Genomic DNA, 14,989 nt, shown 5'->3' on the forward strand with positions numbered 1-14,989 from the left:
TCATTTTAGGAAAAAAATCTGCTTTTGTTTGGTATAAGCAGCTGTCCACAACAAACATGCCTGGTGGAAGTGAAACCTAGGAAGTTACCTGAAGCTGAGTTGGTCCACTGGTCCACCTAGCTCAGTATTGTCTACATGGACCTGCAGCAGCTCTGCAGAGTTTCAGCAGGGAACATTCCCAGCCTTACCTGCAGCTAGTGGGCATTGAATCTGGGACCTTTGGCATGCAAAGTAAGCTCTACCACTGAGCTACGGCCCTTTCTTTTTTTATTCTTTTTTTGTTAATGTTTATTTATTTATTTGTTGCATTTATATACCTCCTCATAGCCTGGGCAGTTTACAACAATTAAAAACATGTATACAGATTTAAAACCATACCAAATTAAAACACATAAAAAATGATAGGCAAGTTAAAAACGTGCTATTTATATGCTGTTAAAAAATGCCTGGGAGAAGAGGAAAGTCTTGACCTGGGGCCGAAAAGATAACAAAACTTCATAAACAAAGTCCTTTCTGTTTTCAAGAAAGCAGAAGAGTCCCAGTACTGCTGTACTTAAATGGCAGGTCAAAATAACATATGTACTGCGAGCTGTTACCTGTCATTTTTAGTGTTGTTAACCTGTAAAGCACCATGTTCATTGGTGACATTATTCAAATAAAATACAATTTACTGAAATGATTCTTGCTGCTGTTCTGTAACAGAGCAATCCAAATCATGGGGGGCCGGCGGGAGGGGGGGCTGGTGGAGGAGGAGCTGGTGGAAAGCACGGCACCCACTCCCTGTTCAGGAGCCACTGAGCCAGCTGAACACCGGCTTAGTTGGGAGCCACGTGCGGGGCCCGGAAAAGCAAAAGCGGGCTCCTGCAAATACCCCTACTGGGAAATAAGCACTCCCCATTGACCACCATGGAAATTATTTTATTCTACCAGCCTGTTGGCTGGCAGAAATTTTACCTGGTTCGGGACCTGTGGGAGCATGCCAAACACAGGAGGATGACGCACAAGTCCCCTCCCCCTGGCTCCTTCTCCACCACAGTCCCAGAACGCCATGTATCTCTCCATCCAACCAGGCTGGGCTTCCCCAGGGGACCACCAGCTGAGCTGGCTGGGTCCTGGCAGCACCACAGCTGAACCAGGACAAGGTTCTGCTGGTGGAGCCCAGCGGTGCCAGGATCCTACCACATCCAACTCTTCCCCAGCCCAGCATTGCACCTCAAGTCTCTTAGATTAACATTATTTGCAATATATGTGCCACTTAATGCCAACTTCTAAGAAGTTTACAAGTATAAAAACTTACACAAGTTTTAAAATATAAATACCCATAATTAAAATAGGCAGTATTTGTTCAGTTTGTCAGGCATATTATTCACAATACTTTTTCTTCTCTTTTCCAGGAAAGAAAGAAGATGACCAAAGAGGCTCAGAGAGAGAAGAGAAAAAACAAGATCCCAAAGCACGTGAAAAAAAGAAAAGAGAAGACTGCAAAGATGAAAAAGGGCAAATAAATCATGATTGCTGTTTTAAGGGCAGCATCTGCCGCTCATGATTTAATTGGTAGCAAAGCGTACTCCATAGACCGTTCATCATGGTGGCTACCAAAGAACACTGTGACGGGGGCACACGGCTACCAGTAGCAAAGACTGACATGTGTACCCATGCATATAGCTCATACCAGGAATGTATTCTTGGTGCAGAAATAAAAACAAATGGAAATTCTATAATGCACTTGGCCAGTCCAGACAAATTTATAAAAGTTGTATTTTACAGTTTAGTAGTGTGAACATCCAGAGCGATGCCATATTGTGCACAAATTATTTTCGCTTTCATGCTCAAAAGGTACACATGGCAGATCCACATACGTATATAAATAATATGTATAGGGAGGAATTTACATGTATTTAGACTATCCACTACTTTGGAAATGCTGCAGTGTCATGTGCACATGTTTTTACAAGACTTTTTTTAAAACTGCAGATGGTCATGGAAATGAAAATGTTTCTTTTCAGGTGTCTACCCATCCATCATTATCCCCAGCATCGATGGTGTGCCAGGAGGGGACAGGGAGGGAAATAGCCAGGCTTGGAAAGTTGATCATCATCCTCGCTATCAGCTAAGAATGGATTGGTGCTGATCTAGAGTGAGACGGGCCGTGAGGAAGAGCAGCAGCACTTCACGCATTACCTCGTTTCTGTTATTTGCTAGCTAGTGAAGGATTAGAGTGGGATCCAGTCAGACTCCAGCTTCTTCCCACCTGATGGGAGAAAAGCCTGGACAGCTAAATTACATCCTTGCCTTCTCTCTTGGAAATCTGACATTTATTTATCCATCGGTTTGTGACCCTCTATTCAGTGGTCTCATTCGGACCCAATGTTAAGTCAGTTAATTGCTTAGCATGAACAAGAGAGTCTGCTGTTGTGCAGTGAGACAATCACGACACCTACACTCCTCTCTGCTGCTGTTTACAGCAGCAGCAGGGGAGGACAAAGCAGCTGCCATTTTCTTATTGTACACCAACACACTTGCTCATTCATGCGAAGCCATGATTTGGCTTAGCATTATGTGCAAACTAGGCCAGTGACGCTTCTATAATGAATTCTTCTGTGACATTTCCAGTATTTTTGTTCCTTCTGCTTCCTCATTGTCAAAAGTACTTGTTTAAATGGTGATGAAATCTGGAAGAGCAGCTTCTTCCATTGTGAGAATGAATGCCTGCAGTCTGAAGATCTGGTATGTAACAGCAATAATCTGGATCTCTTTGTGCAAGTGTTACAATTTGTTTTCCAAATAGTTGAAATTGAAGTTCAGAGACCAAGCATTGCTATCTTGTTTGGCACATAATTTTGCACATCTGTGTTGCTCAGATGCTAGTCTGTGGTGTTTGGGCCAAGCAAATGCAATACAATGGTACATTTATTTAGTTTGGCCTTTTAAGGAGCAGTAGTGTTCTAACAGCTGTGCATAGTAATATTTTATATACCTTAGCAATGGCGCCCTTCTTTTTAAAAATAAAATTGAATACATTCTCTGTGTGAATACTGAGTGTATAATTAGAGGAGTTCATTATTACTATTTTTGGCCAGTTTCTATAATGTTGTTAAATATAAGTTTAAGCATTCAAGGTTATTCAGAATTTCATAACTAACCATTGGGCTGTGGATTCCAGGAGCTGGAACTGAATCCCAAGAGGTTTTGATTTTTGAAAAACAAGTTTGTAACCCTCTAGGTTGTACTGTAAAACCAAAATGACGCTGTTGTTAATTACATCAAAGGAGCACTAGTGCAAAATTTTCTTCTGAGGTAAGGGCTGAGCCTAATAACATTGAGCGTTTAAAATAAAAATTAACTGAAGAAGAAATGGCCTAAAAACTTTGAAATAATGCCAGTATAACCCAGTTATAAGTCATGGACTACACTGTCCACTTCAGAACAGTTGTAATATATTTAATGAGATTGTTCTGAAGTAAAATGCACTGTCTACCTTTTCTACCCTTTTATTTGCTGTGACGTTTGAATGGGTACCAAAAATACGCTTGTGAAGTCATTACATAATAGTTGTTTTTAGTTATTGTAAACCGCCCAGAGAGCTTCGGCTATGGGGCGGTATACAAGTTTAATACATAAGTTAACAAGGACAGGCATCTTTTATTTATTTAACATTCCTTGATTAAAAAATATTGCATTAGAAAGATGCCACTTGCCTTCATATCAAAGCTAGTTTTGCTGGCTAAGATCTTGTGAGCAAGACTTTCAGGCTTATTTGGAAGCATGGTGTCACACATGTAGTACTGCTCTTAAATCAGTAATTCCCAGACTGGTCTGGGAGCACATTGGTGTGCCTCAGGAGAACTATTTAGTGTGCTGTGAAACAAAATAAAAGCCCCTGTAGCTTCACTGGCATGTGATTGCTTTGGGCTCATCTCTCTGCATTATTGAGCAACTGTTTTGCCCTACCTCAATCAGGCTCTGCTGCTAATGAATAATTCTGCATTGGGTACGATTGCCTCTTGGAGAAATTGCCCACCCTTCTGAGAAGGTTGCCTGTTGCATCTGTACATGATTTGCTGTTTTAGGCTTCCCTCTTTCGTATCAGGAACAATGGCTAGCAAAGAAACACAAGGGATAGGCTCACCTGAAATGAATTCTTAGGTGCCCTAGAAGTGAGGTTTTTGGCCTGAAGGAGTGAAGTGTACCTCCCTGTTTTAATTCAGAAAAAGGTATGTTTAAGCTATCAGCAGTTCGAGAAATGCTATTTTTAAAATGCTATTGTTTTTCACATTTTCATTAGAAATGTGTCATACTAAAGTCTTCAGCATGCTGAGCCATTTCAGAAAAATGTGCCTCTTTATGATGTATAGCTGACACTTTGTATGCAATTCACCTGTCATCAGGAATTTTCCTTCTGAGGCAGTAACAGATGGTGACAGGATTGTTCAAAGATCAGACTCTGAGAAAAGGTACTATGAATTGCAGAGTGTGGAGATACAATTTTCAGATGCGTATCGCAGTAGGCTTTTTTGACTACTCACAGATCCCTCAGAATAATATGTAATGGAATAAAACAAAACTCAGACCATGTTTCTGGAACCTGCCAATTCCACTAATGTGTATGTTGTGTAGTGCCATTGATCCAGTATACTTCCACATCTATAAGCCCCACTTCAGTGAATGAGATATGTGTGCTTAGTCATGAATTGCAGCCAGTTTACATAATTTGAACATTCACCCCCCCCCATAATTAAGCATTACATTTCCTCTGTCCCTGTCCCCTCTGCCTCCCCCCAGCAGTTGTGTCTTTAACAATACGCTTCATTGCTATAATACCATACAGGGGAGTGCATGGAATTTCCTCTAAGTAGGTGAGTTGGCTGATGGAGGAGGACTAGATCTCTGTCCCTCAGTCAACCTGCCTGATTTGTATGCTGGCCATAGAGGAAGTAAAGCTCCTTCCACCCGAGCCAGCATGGAAATATTGTGGGCTGGCAGAGAAGGGATGCATGAATTGCTCTGTTCTGCCAGTCTGCTGTGCTAGCAGAGGAGGAAATAAAGCCCCTTCTTCAACAGCCAGCACAGAAACCAAGTGAGCTGCTAATGGAAGAGAGACAGAGTGACCCTTTCCTCTGCTGTAGCCAGCACAGAAATGAAATGGGCTAGCAAATGATGGAAGTAGTGACCCATCATTGTACCAGCCTCCTTGATGGCAAGCATTTTAACTTTCAGCTATAATTTTTGCAGCCTCTAGAGGGAGCCACAACTTTGTCCTCATAGTACATAACCAACAAAAGGACCTGAAATGCAGTTTTCGATAGCATTTTTTAAAAAAAACTTGTGAAAGTTACCAAATTTATTAGATTGTGTATTTTTTTTTTAAAAAATCTGAAAGTTACTAAATAAGTAGGACATAAATGATAGCACTTTAATATAAATGACTTTTGAAATGCTTCATTCTTTGTGGAAACATAAGAAAAAGAATGTAATAAAATGCCCCCACCATGTTCAATAGTGCTTACTCCCTAGTGCGTGTGTTTAGGATTTCCTCCTTAGTGTTTTATTTCTGGGGAAAAAAAGGTTTTGACTTTCTACCTAAACAATAAGATGAATTCATATTTATATGCTTCTGTGATACAAAATGGCTGCTTTCTGTCCTATACTTGGTCACCAGAACATCTTCCCAAGCTACAACCTGTGCTGGGATACCCTGGTTCCTGCTTTGAGCCACTGTTATGAAGTCTCCATAGCAATGTTTAATGAGACCTTCAATTGCCTTGCCAACAACTGGCTTATTATGAAAGTATTTGATACTGATCTAAAGATAGGATACAATAGATATATTTGGCCAAAGTTGGTGCCTCTACTGACAAGAGCTGAAGCATCAGGGCAAGATGCAGCTGTTTTGCCTCATGCTCTGTATTTTTACTCATTCCCTTGCCTACATTTCTTTCCTGATTTGGCTCACATGGCTCCTAATTTTTCCTACAAAGCACATGAGCGGGGGGGAGGAGGGAAACTAGTGGAGGAATGTAGCAGGAGTCCCAGTATATGCGTGCTGCCTTTGATAATTTAAGCAATAGGCACCATTTTCCCCAGGGAGGGCTTCACTCCAGGCAGCACAAACAACAGTTATTAATATTGTTTATTTGTTATTACATTTATTAGTTGCTTTCCATCATAAAATTAACCAAAGCAGTATTCAATAAACATGTTAAAACCAATATAAAACTAACACAAAGTTTTGTTTTTTAAAAGTACATGGATAAGATGATAGAACAACCCACCCTCTAAAAGAGGCTACAACGTGAAAAGTCCTCCAAAAAATTAAAGAGTCGAATGGTTGGGAGAAGAATGTTTTTGCCTGGTGCCTAAAGATAGATAATGATGGTGTCAGGTGTCCCTCTCTGGGGAGAGCATTTCATAAGCAGGGGCCACCACTGAGAAAGAGATGAAGGGAATTATAGTCCAGCAACATCTGGAGGGCCACATCCCTGTGTTAGAAGCTTGTCTCATAAATGCAACACACATACTGGCTAATATTAAGAAATAAGTAACCATTTATCCCATGATTTGATGGAAATGCTTAGCATACTGAAATTTTCAATATAGTCTCATAGTATTAAATTGTCTTGGTTGTCAAAAACAGACATAGTACAATGACATATGTGCACTGGGGTCCCACATAGAGGCATACACATCCCTCTGTCCTCCAGCTAGCCAAGCATTTTCATATACTGTAGTTCAAGGACACATTCCAGCCAAGCAAAAAACCTCAGGACATGCATAAGCAGGGCCACTGAGAGGTGTGGCCTGCAGGAGGTGTAGCCTGAGTAGAGTCCAGAGGGGCATGGACATCCACATTCTTCCTTCTTCCCACTCTGGGCCTGAGGTTCTCCACCCCTGCCTTAGGTGAATAAAACTTTTTGTGTTCACCTAGACTTGGCAGGGAGGGTGTTGCTTGGCTGGAATGCTCCCGCTGCATGATCCACACCAGCATCAAGTCATGGGGCACGTGTTCCAGGACCCTATGCCAGTGCAGATTGCAGAACGGGAGCTACACCTGCCCAGGCCCAGCAGCAGGGCCCCCTCTCAGCATTAGGGCCCCCTCTCAGCATTAGGGGCCCCTCTCAGCATTAGGGGCCCCTCTCAGCATTAGGGGCCCCTCTCAGCATTAGGGGCCCCTCTCAGCATTAGGGGCCCCTCTCAGCATTAGGGGCCCCTCTCAGCATTAGGGGCCCCTCTCAGCATTAGGGGCCCCTCTCAGCATTAGGGGCCCCTCTCAGCATCAGGTGCCCTTGCCAGTGCCCAACCTGGCCATCTGCTGGTGCCAAGCCTGAAAGATACTGGGTTTTCCCCTAGGCTCTGTCACCAGATTTACTCTGAGCTCTACCCCCAAACCACACAGAGGTAACAAGATTTTTATTATTATTTCAGAACTTGGCAGCGCTACCTGTTATTTCTTTTCTGGGTATCTAGGACACTTGTCAGTACTCCCTCCAAGCTAGCATCCATGAGGAGTCTTACTCCATATTGTTTACTGGGCAGACCGGACTTGAAATTATTAAAAATCTCAACACCTTATCTCCAGTATTAGGGACAATTATCCTCTATGTACAAGATAGCAAGTTCTGAAATTGTACAAGATGACTGAAAAACTAATTGCATGCTTGTTCAAATTTGCTTCTCCACAAATGTATAGGGCAAGGATTGCCAACACAACACCTGCGGGCAACAGTGTACCCACTAGTATCTACTATGGTGCCCACAAATGTTCTCAATAAATATCCCCTCAATAATTCACAATGCGTGAGAGACTGTTCGCTTTTTCTGCTCATTTCCTGTTTGCGCTGGCTCAGCTTTCTTACATTGAACACCCCCCCTTAAACATGCCCACATTTCATTGGATGCTGCCAGGTTTGGGCACCTGCCCTCCCTTCTATTCTGAATAGAGAGATGCAAAGAGTTTCACAGAGAGTGTCAGTAGCTAATATAGATGCCTTGTCCCTATTGACTGAGGGAAGGAAATTGATGGAGGGAGATACCTGAACCATTTCATGACGTGGGCCACATTCACACCATACATTTATTACACTATTAATCCAGTCATGGCTTTCCCCCAAAGACTCATGGGAAGTATAGTTTGCGAAGGGTGCTGAGAGCTGTTAGGAGACTCCTGTTCTCACAGAGCTACAATTCTCAGAGTGGTTTAACAGTCAGCCCCTCTTCCCAGAGAACTCTGAGAACTGTAGCTCTATAAGAAGAATAGAGGTCTCCTAAAAACTCTCAGAATCTTTCATAAATGATACTTCTCAGGATTCTTTGGGGGCAGCCATGACTGTTTAAAGTGGAATAATAGTGGTGTGAATGTGGCCCCTGTCTCTTTTTCTGCTCTTCTAGATGTGGCAGCCATTTTGTATTACAGCATGTTCGTCATGGTAGCCACTTTGAGTTATAGCATACCCTCACAGCACCCATTTTGTGACTGGTGTCCACAGCACTTTCTTAAAATTCCAGATGTGCCCACTGCCCCAAAAACATTGGTGACCCCTCGACATTGTAAGCCAATTATATTACCATTTTTAATGAACTGTATTTATATGTGCTGCTTGAAATTAGTTAACTGATTTCTGATTCCACAATCTAATACCCATAGGCTTTAGTGATCACCTTTTAGGAAGCAGAGTGCTTTGAGATACTCCAGTTGGATATTTCAAATCAAGTGTGTATTTTCCTGTTACTTTTGTTTAGCTTTAAACATTGCAAGGCTCACACAATCCAATGTGATCTGACAACTAAGTGCCGAGATTGTGAAAATGGGGCAACTGATGTTGGACAAAAAGTAACCTATCTGTTGGCATAAGAATATGCTGTTGGCTCAGGGCTGTGATAGCATGTGGTTTGTACTTGTATGCATCAGTTACTTTTTCCATTGATCTGTGCAGAGCTTGAAAGATTACTTTAAAAAAGGAATAAATTACAATTACCATTGCGTGGCCCCAAAAAGAAGTAAATTACCATTACAGTTAGAATTGTTCTGAAAGGAATTAATTAGAATCATAGAATAGCAGAGTTGGAAGGGGCCCATAAGGCCATCGAGTCCAACCCCCTGCTCGATGCAGGAATTACTTTACCGTTACTCAAAAGTAATCACTGCAATTACACTTAAGTTACTTTAAAAAAACCTACAGAGCCTACAAGGTGCTGGTCTTGGCTGCTGCACATCTAAGTAGCTTAAAACAACATTAAAAATAAACACACAGAGAGAGAAGTAGAAAAATAATTCTTTTTATCCATAAGATAGCAATGGTAGTCTCTCCACTGGTAAGGGAGGAGGGGAGGCAAGCAGAGGCCACTACTCAGAACTTGGCATGTCAAGTCAAGTGCAATCCTCCCCATTCAACCAGCAAGTATAATTTCTCTCACTTAACCATCTCCCAGACCCTGCCCTGCCACCAACCAAGGGACACCCACCCAAGCAAACATTTTCCCCTGAGATGCAAAGAAGTTAAAACACTGCAGATGCAACAAAGTAGCCGGGGAGTGTGGTGGAGGCCGCTTTGCATGCCAGGTGTAAACACACACACACACACTAGGGTTGCCAGATCTCTGGTTTTCAGCTGGAGTCTTCGGCAAAAGGGGGCCGTCTCCGGTCTCCAGCCATATTCTCCTTAAACACGTGGATCTCTGGTTTTCCAGCGGCCCCCCCAGCCATGCATGCGTGATTCATGCATGCATACGCCAAAGGCTCTGACCGACCACCCTTTCCCAGTCAGCCATCCTCTGCTTGCTGCTCGCTGCCTCCCCTCCCTCCTTCCTTCCTGCCCAGGCAATGGCAAGGAGCAGCACCACCACCCAATGGCATCCCAAGGGGATGGCGGGTGGTGGTGGCCCACCCCAGGTGTAGTCAATAAAGGGGTGCAATAAGGGGGTGTAAGATGGTGTAGGGTTACCAAGTGTCCGATTTTCAGTGGGAGTTTCTGGTTTTGGGGGGTCCCCTCTGGGTCTCCGGCTAACGTACCTTAATCTCTGGACTCTCTGCTTCAATTAAAAAAAAATTAAGCTTCTAGGTGGTCTGGTTCCCGAGATATACACCAAAACGTCAGCTGCCCCCTGCAACTGTTTAATCTGTTTATTAATGGATCTGTATAGCAGCTCTTAGCAGAGCTTGGAAAATTTACTTTTTTAAAGTACAACTCCCATCAGCCCCAGCCAGCATGGCCACTGGATTGGGCTGATGGGAGTTGTAGTTCAAAAAAAATAACTTTCCCAAGCTGGGGCTCTAACCCCGCCCTTTCAGGATTGTAGCCAATAAGGGAAGCCAGGGTTGTGATTTGTTGACCCAGGCAGTGCTTAAGCTTCATTGCAACGTCAAAAAATGGTGGTTTTCAGATCTTCGGTTTCAGTAATAAGTAAGAATATGGCTTAAAGTTTTTTCTCTTTTGTGTGCCCCAGGCTGATCCTGGTCTGTTGGAGAGGGCAGTGCTTTGAAAACCTTGGCAATATGAAAGTATTTAATCCAATACTTGCTTTTAATGCTAATCCCATGTACCTGGAGTAAACCCCATTGAATTCATTAGGATTTACGTTTGAGTAGACATGGTTAGGATTGTGCTGTAAATTAATGGGACTTCTGAGTAAACATAACAAAGAATTGTGTTTGTGTTGTTAATCTTTCCCTTTCTCTCCAATCCAATTTTTAAAGCAATTAGGCAGGGTTTATCTAGGTATCACATTTTTTATTATGTAGGAAACTAATACTGATCTTTTAAAAAAATGTTCTGCAATGACCAACTGGTTTGACAATAAACTATTATATGGGGTGTATTTTTACAAGTGTGTGTGTGTATGGAGTCTTTCCAACAATCCTGTGAGGTAGGGTTGGTGATTGGAAACCAAGGCAGCTCACAATAAGAAATAAATCCCTTTAAAAACCACTAACCATAAAACAAGTATAAACAGTTGCAAAACAGCTTAAAGTGGCATGATTCTGAATTTTGGGTTGGGTGAATGAAGTTTATTTATTTATTTTGCCAGGGTGTCAAACAAAAGCACTAAAACACTTTAAAAATCATAAAAACAGACTTTAAAATATATTAAAACAAAACTTATTTAAAAACATTTTTAAAAGCTGTGACTCCAAAAATTATTTATGTATTTTATTTACAACAGTTATATACTGCTTTATTGTAAAAAATCTCAAAGCGGTTTACAGAAAGAATTAAAACAATAAAATTATTGGCAAAAACAAAGACATATATTGAAAAACATTCAAATTAATAAAACCAACAATGAGTTAAAAACAGATTTAAAAACACAATAGCTTTTACATGCGTGGATAGGCTTGCCTAAAGAAAAATGATTTTAGCAGGTGCTGAAAAGGAGCGTTTGCCTAATGTCAATAGGCAAGGAGTTCCAAAGCGTAGGTTTTGCCACTTCGTTGTTGTTGTTATGTGCCTTCAAGTCAATTTTGACTTATGGCGACCCTATGAATCAGTGACCTCCAATAGCATCTGTCATGAACCACCCTGTTCAGATCTTGTAAGTTCAGGTCTGTGGCTTCTTTTATGGAATCAATCCATCTCTTTTTTGGTCTTCCTCTTTTTCTACTCTCTTCTGTTTTTCTGTATTGTCTTTTCTAATGAATCATGTCTTCTCATTATGTGTCCAAAGTATGATATGTGTCCAAAGTCAGAGGAAGGCAATGGTAAACCACCTGTGAATACCTCTTACCACGAAAACCCTATGAACAGAGTATCCAAAATGCTGCCACTTTACAGGACTGATTTCTTACAAGAGCAGAACAAGTGCTATGTGACACCCATAACATGGAAAGCACAGCTTGAACTTGGCCTGGTAGCAAATCAGCAACCAATGCAGATTTCAGAGCAGAGGTATTATGTGCTGATAGGGTCTCACTCATGTCAGCAATCGTGATTGATTGATTGATTGATTGATTGATTGCATTTGTATACCGCCCCATAGCCAAAGCTCTCTGGGCAGTTTACAACAATTAAAAACATTAAAAACAAATATACAAATTTAAAAACACATTTTTAAAAAGCAATTTAAAAACACATGCTAAAATGCCTGGGGGAAGAGGAAAGTCTTGACCTGGCGCTGAAAAGATAACAGTGTTGGCACCAGGCACACCTCATCAAACAGTTCATTCCATAATTTGGGGGGCACCACTGAGAAGGCCCTTTCCCTTGTTGCCAGACTCCCAGCTTCCCTCGGAGTAGGCACCCGCAGGAGGGCCTTGGATGTTGAGCGTAGTGTACGGGTGGGTTCGTGTCGCAAGAGGCGTTCCATCAGGTATTGTGGTCCTAAGCCATGTAAGGCTTTATAGGTTAAAACCAGCACCTTGAATCGAGCTCGGAAACATACAGGCAGCCAATGCAAGCGGGCCAGAAATCGATTTATATGTTCGAACCGTCTGGTCCCTGTTACCAATCTGGCCGCTGCATTTTGCACAAGCTGCAGTTTCTGAACCTTCTTCATTATCCCTCCTGCAGGCTACTTTTACATCCCACCTTATTTCCTTACCTTACCCAGTCCTTTGTGGAAACCCCCCGGTTATTCACATCTTGCAGATTAGGAAACAAAACTTGAAGAGTGACTTGCTCAGGACCTGCCCAGGAGCCCCTGGGTGGAGTTGGGATTTGAACCCAAATCCATGTTGCAGTACCAGAGACCAATAATCTTGTTCACCCCTCCATGGCAAGCGGCAAACAAAGCTCTGGCAAGTGAGATGGTGATTCTCAACCTGGAGCTATAGGCCTGGAGTGGTGAACCTTTTTAAGCCCAAGGGCCACATTGCATTCTGGGCAACCTTCTCAGAATCATATGCCAGTGGTGGGCAGGTCCAGAGTCAAAAGGGGGCAGAGCAAAAATGTTTTCTCTTTCTCCATAGGGTAGTTTTTACATAAGCTCACACAACCCTCTCTATTCTTCACTCAGACAAGGAAGAGGCATCATCAGAGTTCAACTGGCTGCCAGGATTTTTTTAGTTTGGTTTTCAGTTAGGAATCCTGACTGGTTGTGGGATGCTAAGTTGTCTGCCTTACGCATAGGAATCTTGTTGTGGTTGGTATGGTATTGCATTTAGGAAAGCATCACTGTCTTTTGTTTTTCATTTTCTGTTTGCATTTCATTTACTTTTAACCTCACTCCCTTACATCCATAGAAGCAACAGCAGTGGTTGAATGTGCTCAGCTCAATCCCCTAAAACCCACTGATGATGCACCTTGTCAGTTGCATAGCAGTTTGTTTCTTGCCCAATAGTGGTAAAAGAGAATTCACATATTTGAAAGTGTGGCTGCAGTTGTTGTTTCCAAGCTGCTGCCTGTTTTCTCTCTGTCAATTATTACTCACTGCAATTGGGTTGGCTGTCAAAGTAAGTTTATAGCAGCCCACAGGGTAGACAGAAAGGGTAAGAATCTTCTTACTCTCACTCATTTCTCAGACCTCTTTCTGAAGTGAAGGGTCAAATCTGTAAAGAAGTTTGGAGCAGCCACATTAAAAGATAAGGGCAGGGCATTCCAGGCAGGGGGTTGCCAACCCTGCTTGGATATGGATATCTTTGCAGAGGATCCCTAGTCAAGCTTTACCAACAGCACAATCCAAACTATATCTACTCAGAAGTAAGTCCTGTTGAGTTCTTATGGGGGCTTAGTCCATTAGTACGTGTGTTTAGAATTGCAGCCTTCAGGGGCATCCATCTTTATTCCCAAATGGTCCCATCTAACATCTCCAAAGCACTAGGTTCCTTTCTTCCTACAGCAGCCTTCTGGTGACTGGCCTGGCCTGAAGGCACTTAAACCTTTCTTGCCAAAAGCAAGTAAGCTAGATTAAATGTTCCCTAAAGGCGTTGAACTGTAACCTGGCAGACCAGGGTTCGAATCCTCACACAGCCATGAAGCTCACTGGGTGACCTTGGGCCAGTCACTGCCTCTCAGACTCAGAGGAAGGCAATAGTAAACCACCTCTGAATACCGCTTACCATGAAGACCCTATTCGGGATCAACTTGAAGGCAGTCTGTGACACCCTTCCCTGGCTCTCCCTGTCAGGTTCCTACCTGCTCGTGGTTACTGCCTGTCACTAGGCACCACCAGGGACTCCACCAGTCCGTCATTTTTTATGGTTTCTCTCCCCGCTCTAGCATAGACCTCACCAGATCCCCCTGCTAGGCAGCACCACCAGTCACGTCCTATAATCCGTATTCCCAGAGACTCTGCCTGAGTCTCTCTATCAGGTTACCTCTGTGACTGCGTGCTTAAGCTGTCCCAATCCCTTTGTATCAATGCAGATAATCCTGGTTTGCTCTGAATACTTGTGGTGTTATTCTCTTCACCGCTACCACCATTTGTTACCCTTCAGCCTTGGTATTTACCTTACCCTCCCTTCTGGTCTGTGGAACCCCAGTCAAGGATCAGGCCTTTGGTAAACCAAATATATTTATTAAATAACAGAGATAACAAGATTACTTTATAAAGGCACTTAAGCATATGGTTTCATCTATTCCTGAGGTACTGGTTTTAGTATTAATCCGAACTCCACGCTCTCCTCACATCCACCAACTCTCCACCCAATCTCCTCTCAAAAACCCACCAAAACAACCCACTCACGTTCACCGTCCCCCCAGATTTTACTGTCATCCTTCCATTTATACCCTCAGCCATTCTAAACACTCAGCCAATCATCCAGCATTCTACTGCCCATTCACTCCCCCCTCCTCTTTCATTCCACTTACCATGTATCTCCTATACAAACAGCACTTACCATATATACACTAATACATGAACATCACATTTCCCCCCCCTTAAAATAACGGCAGAGTATTATTCCTGTTCCAGGATTCATACACCGTGTTAACAAATAAAACAAGTCTCTCTGGGGAAAATGACTTTCTTTGTTCCTCCGTCTGGTCACGTCACTGCAGTCCCAGCCACCTGCCTTGACAGTCCATCGGCCAATACATTGTCCTTGCCTTTGATGAACTGG

The 14,989-nt window shown here is 42.6% G+C and overlaps 1 protein-coding gene across 1 annotated transcript in view; it reads left to right on the forward strand.

The window, feature by feature from the left end:
* RIOK1 (RIO kinase 1) overlaps nucleotides 1-3,033 on the forward strand; it is a 31,427-nt gene extending 28,394 nt beyond the window's left edge. The window contains exon 18 of the mRNA XM_061591530.1: nucleotides 1,395-3,033. Coding sequence (XP_061447514.1) covers nucleotides 1,395-1,505 — 111 coding nt within the window. The 3' untranslated portion in view covers nucleotides 1,506-3,033. The remainder of the gene's footprint in view (nucleotides 1-1,394) is intronic.
* Nucleotides 3,034-14,989: the final 11,956 nt, after the last annotated feature.

Source organism: Rhineura floridana, chromosome 1, assembly GCF_030035675.1.
Source record: "Rhineura floridana isolate rRhiFlo1 chromosome 1, rRhiFlo1.hap2, whole genome shotgun sequence".
NCBI lineage: Eukaryota > Metazoa > Chordata > Lepidosauria > Squamata > Rhineuridae > Rhineura > Rhineura floridana.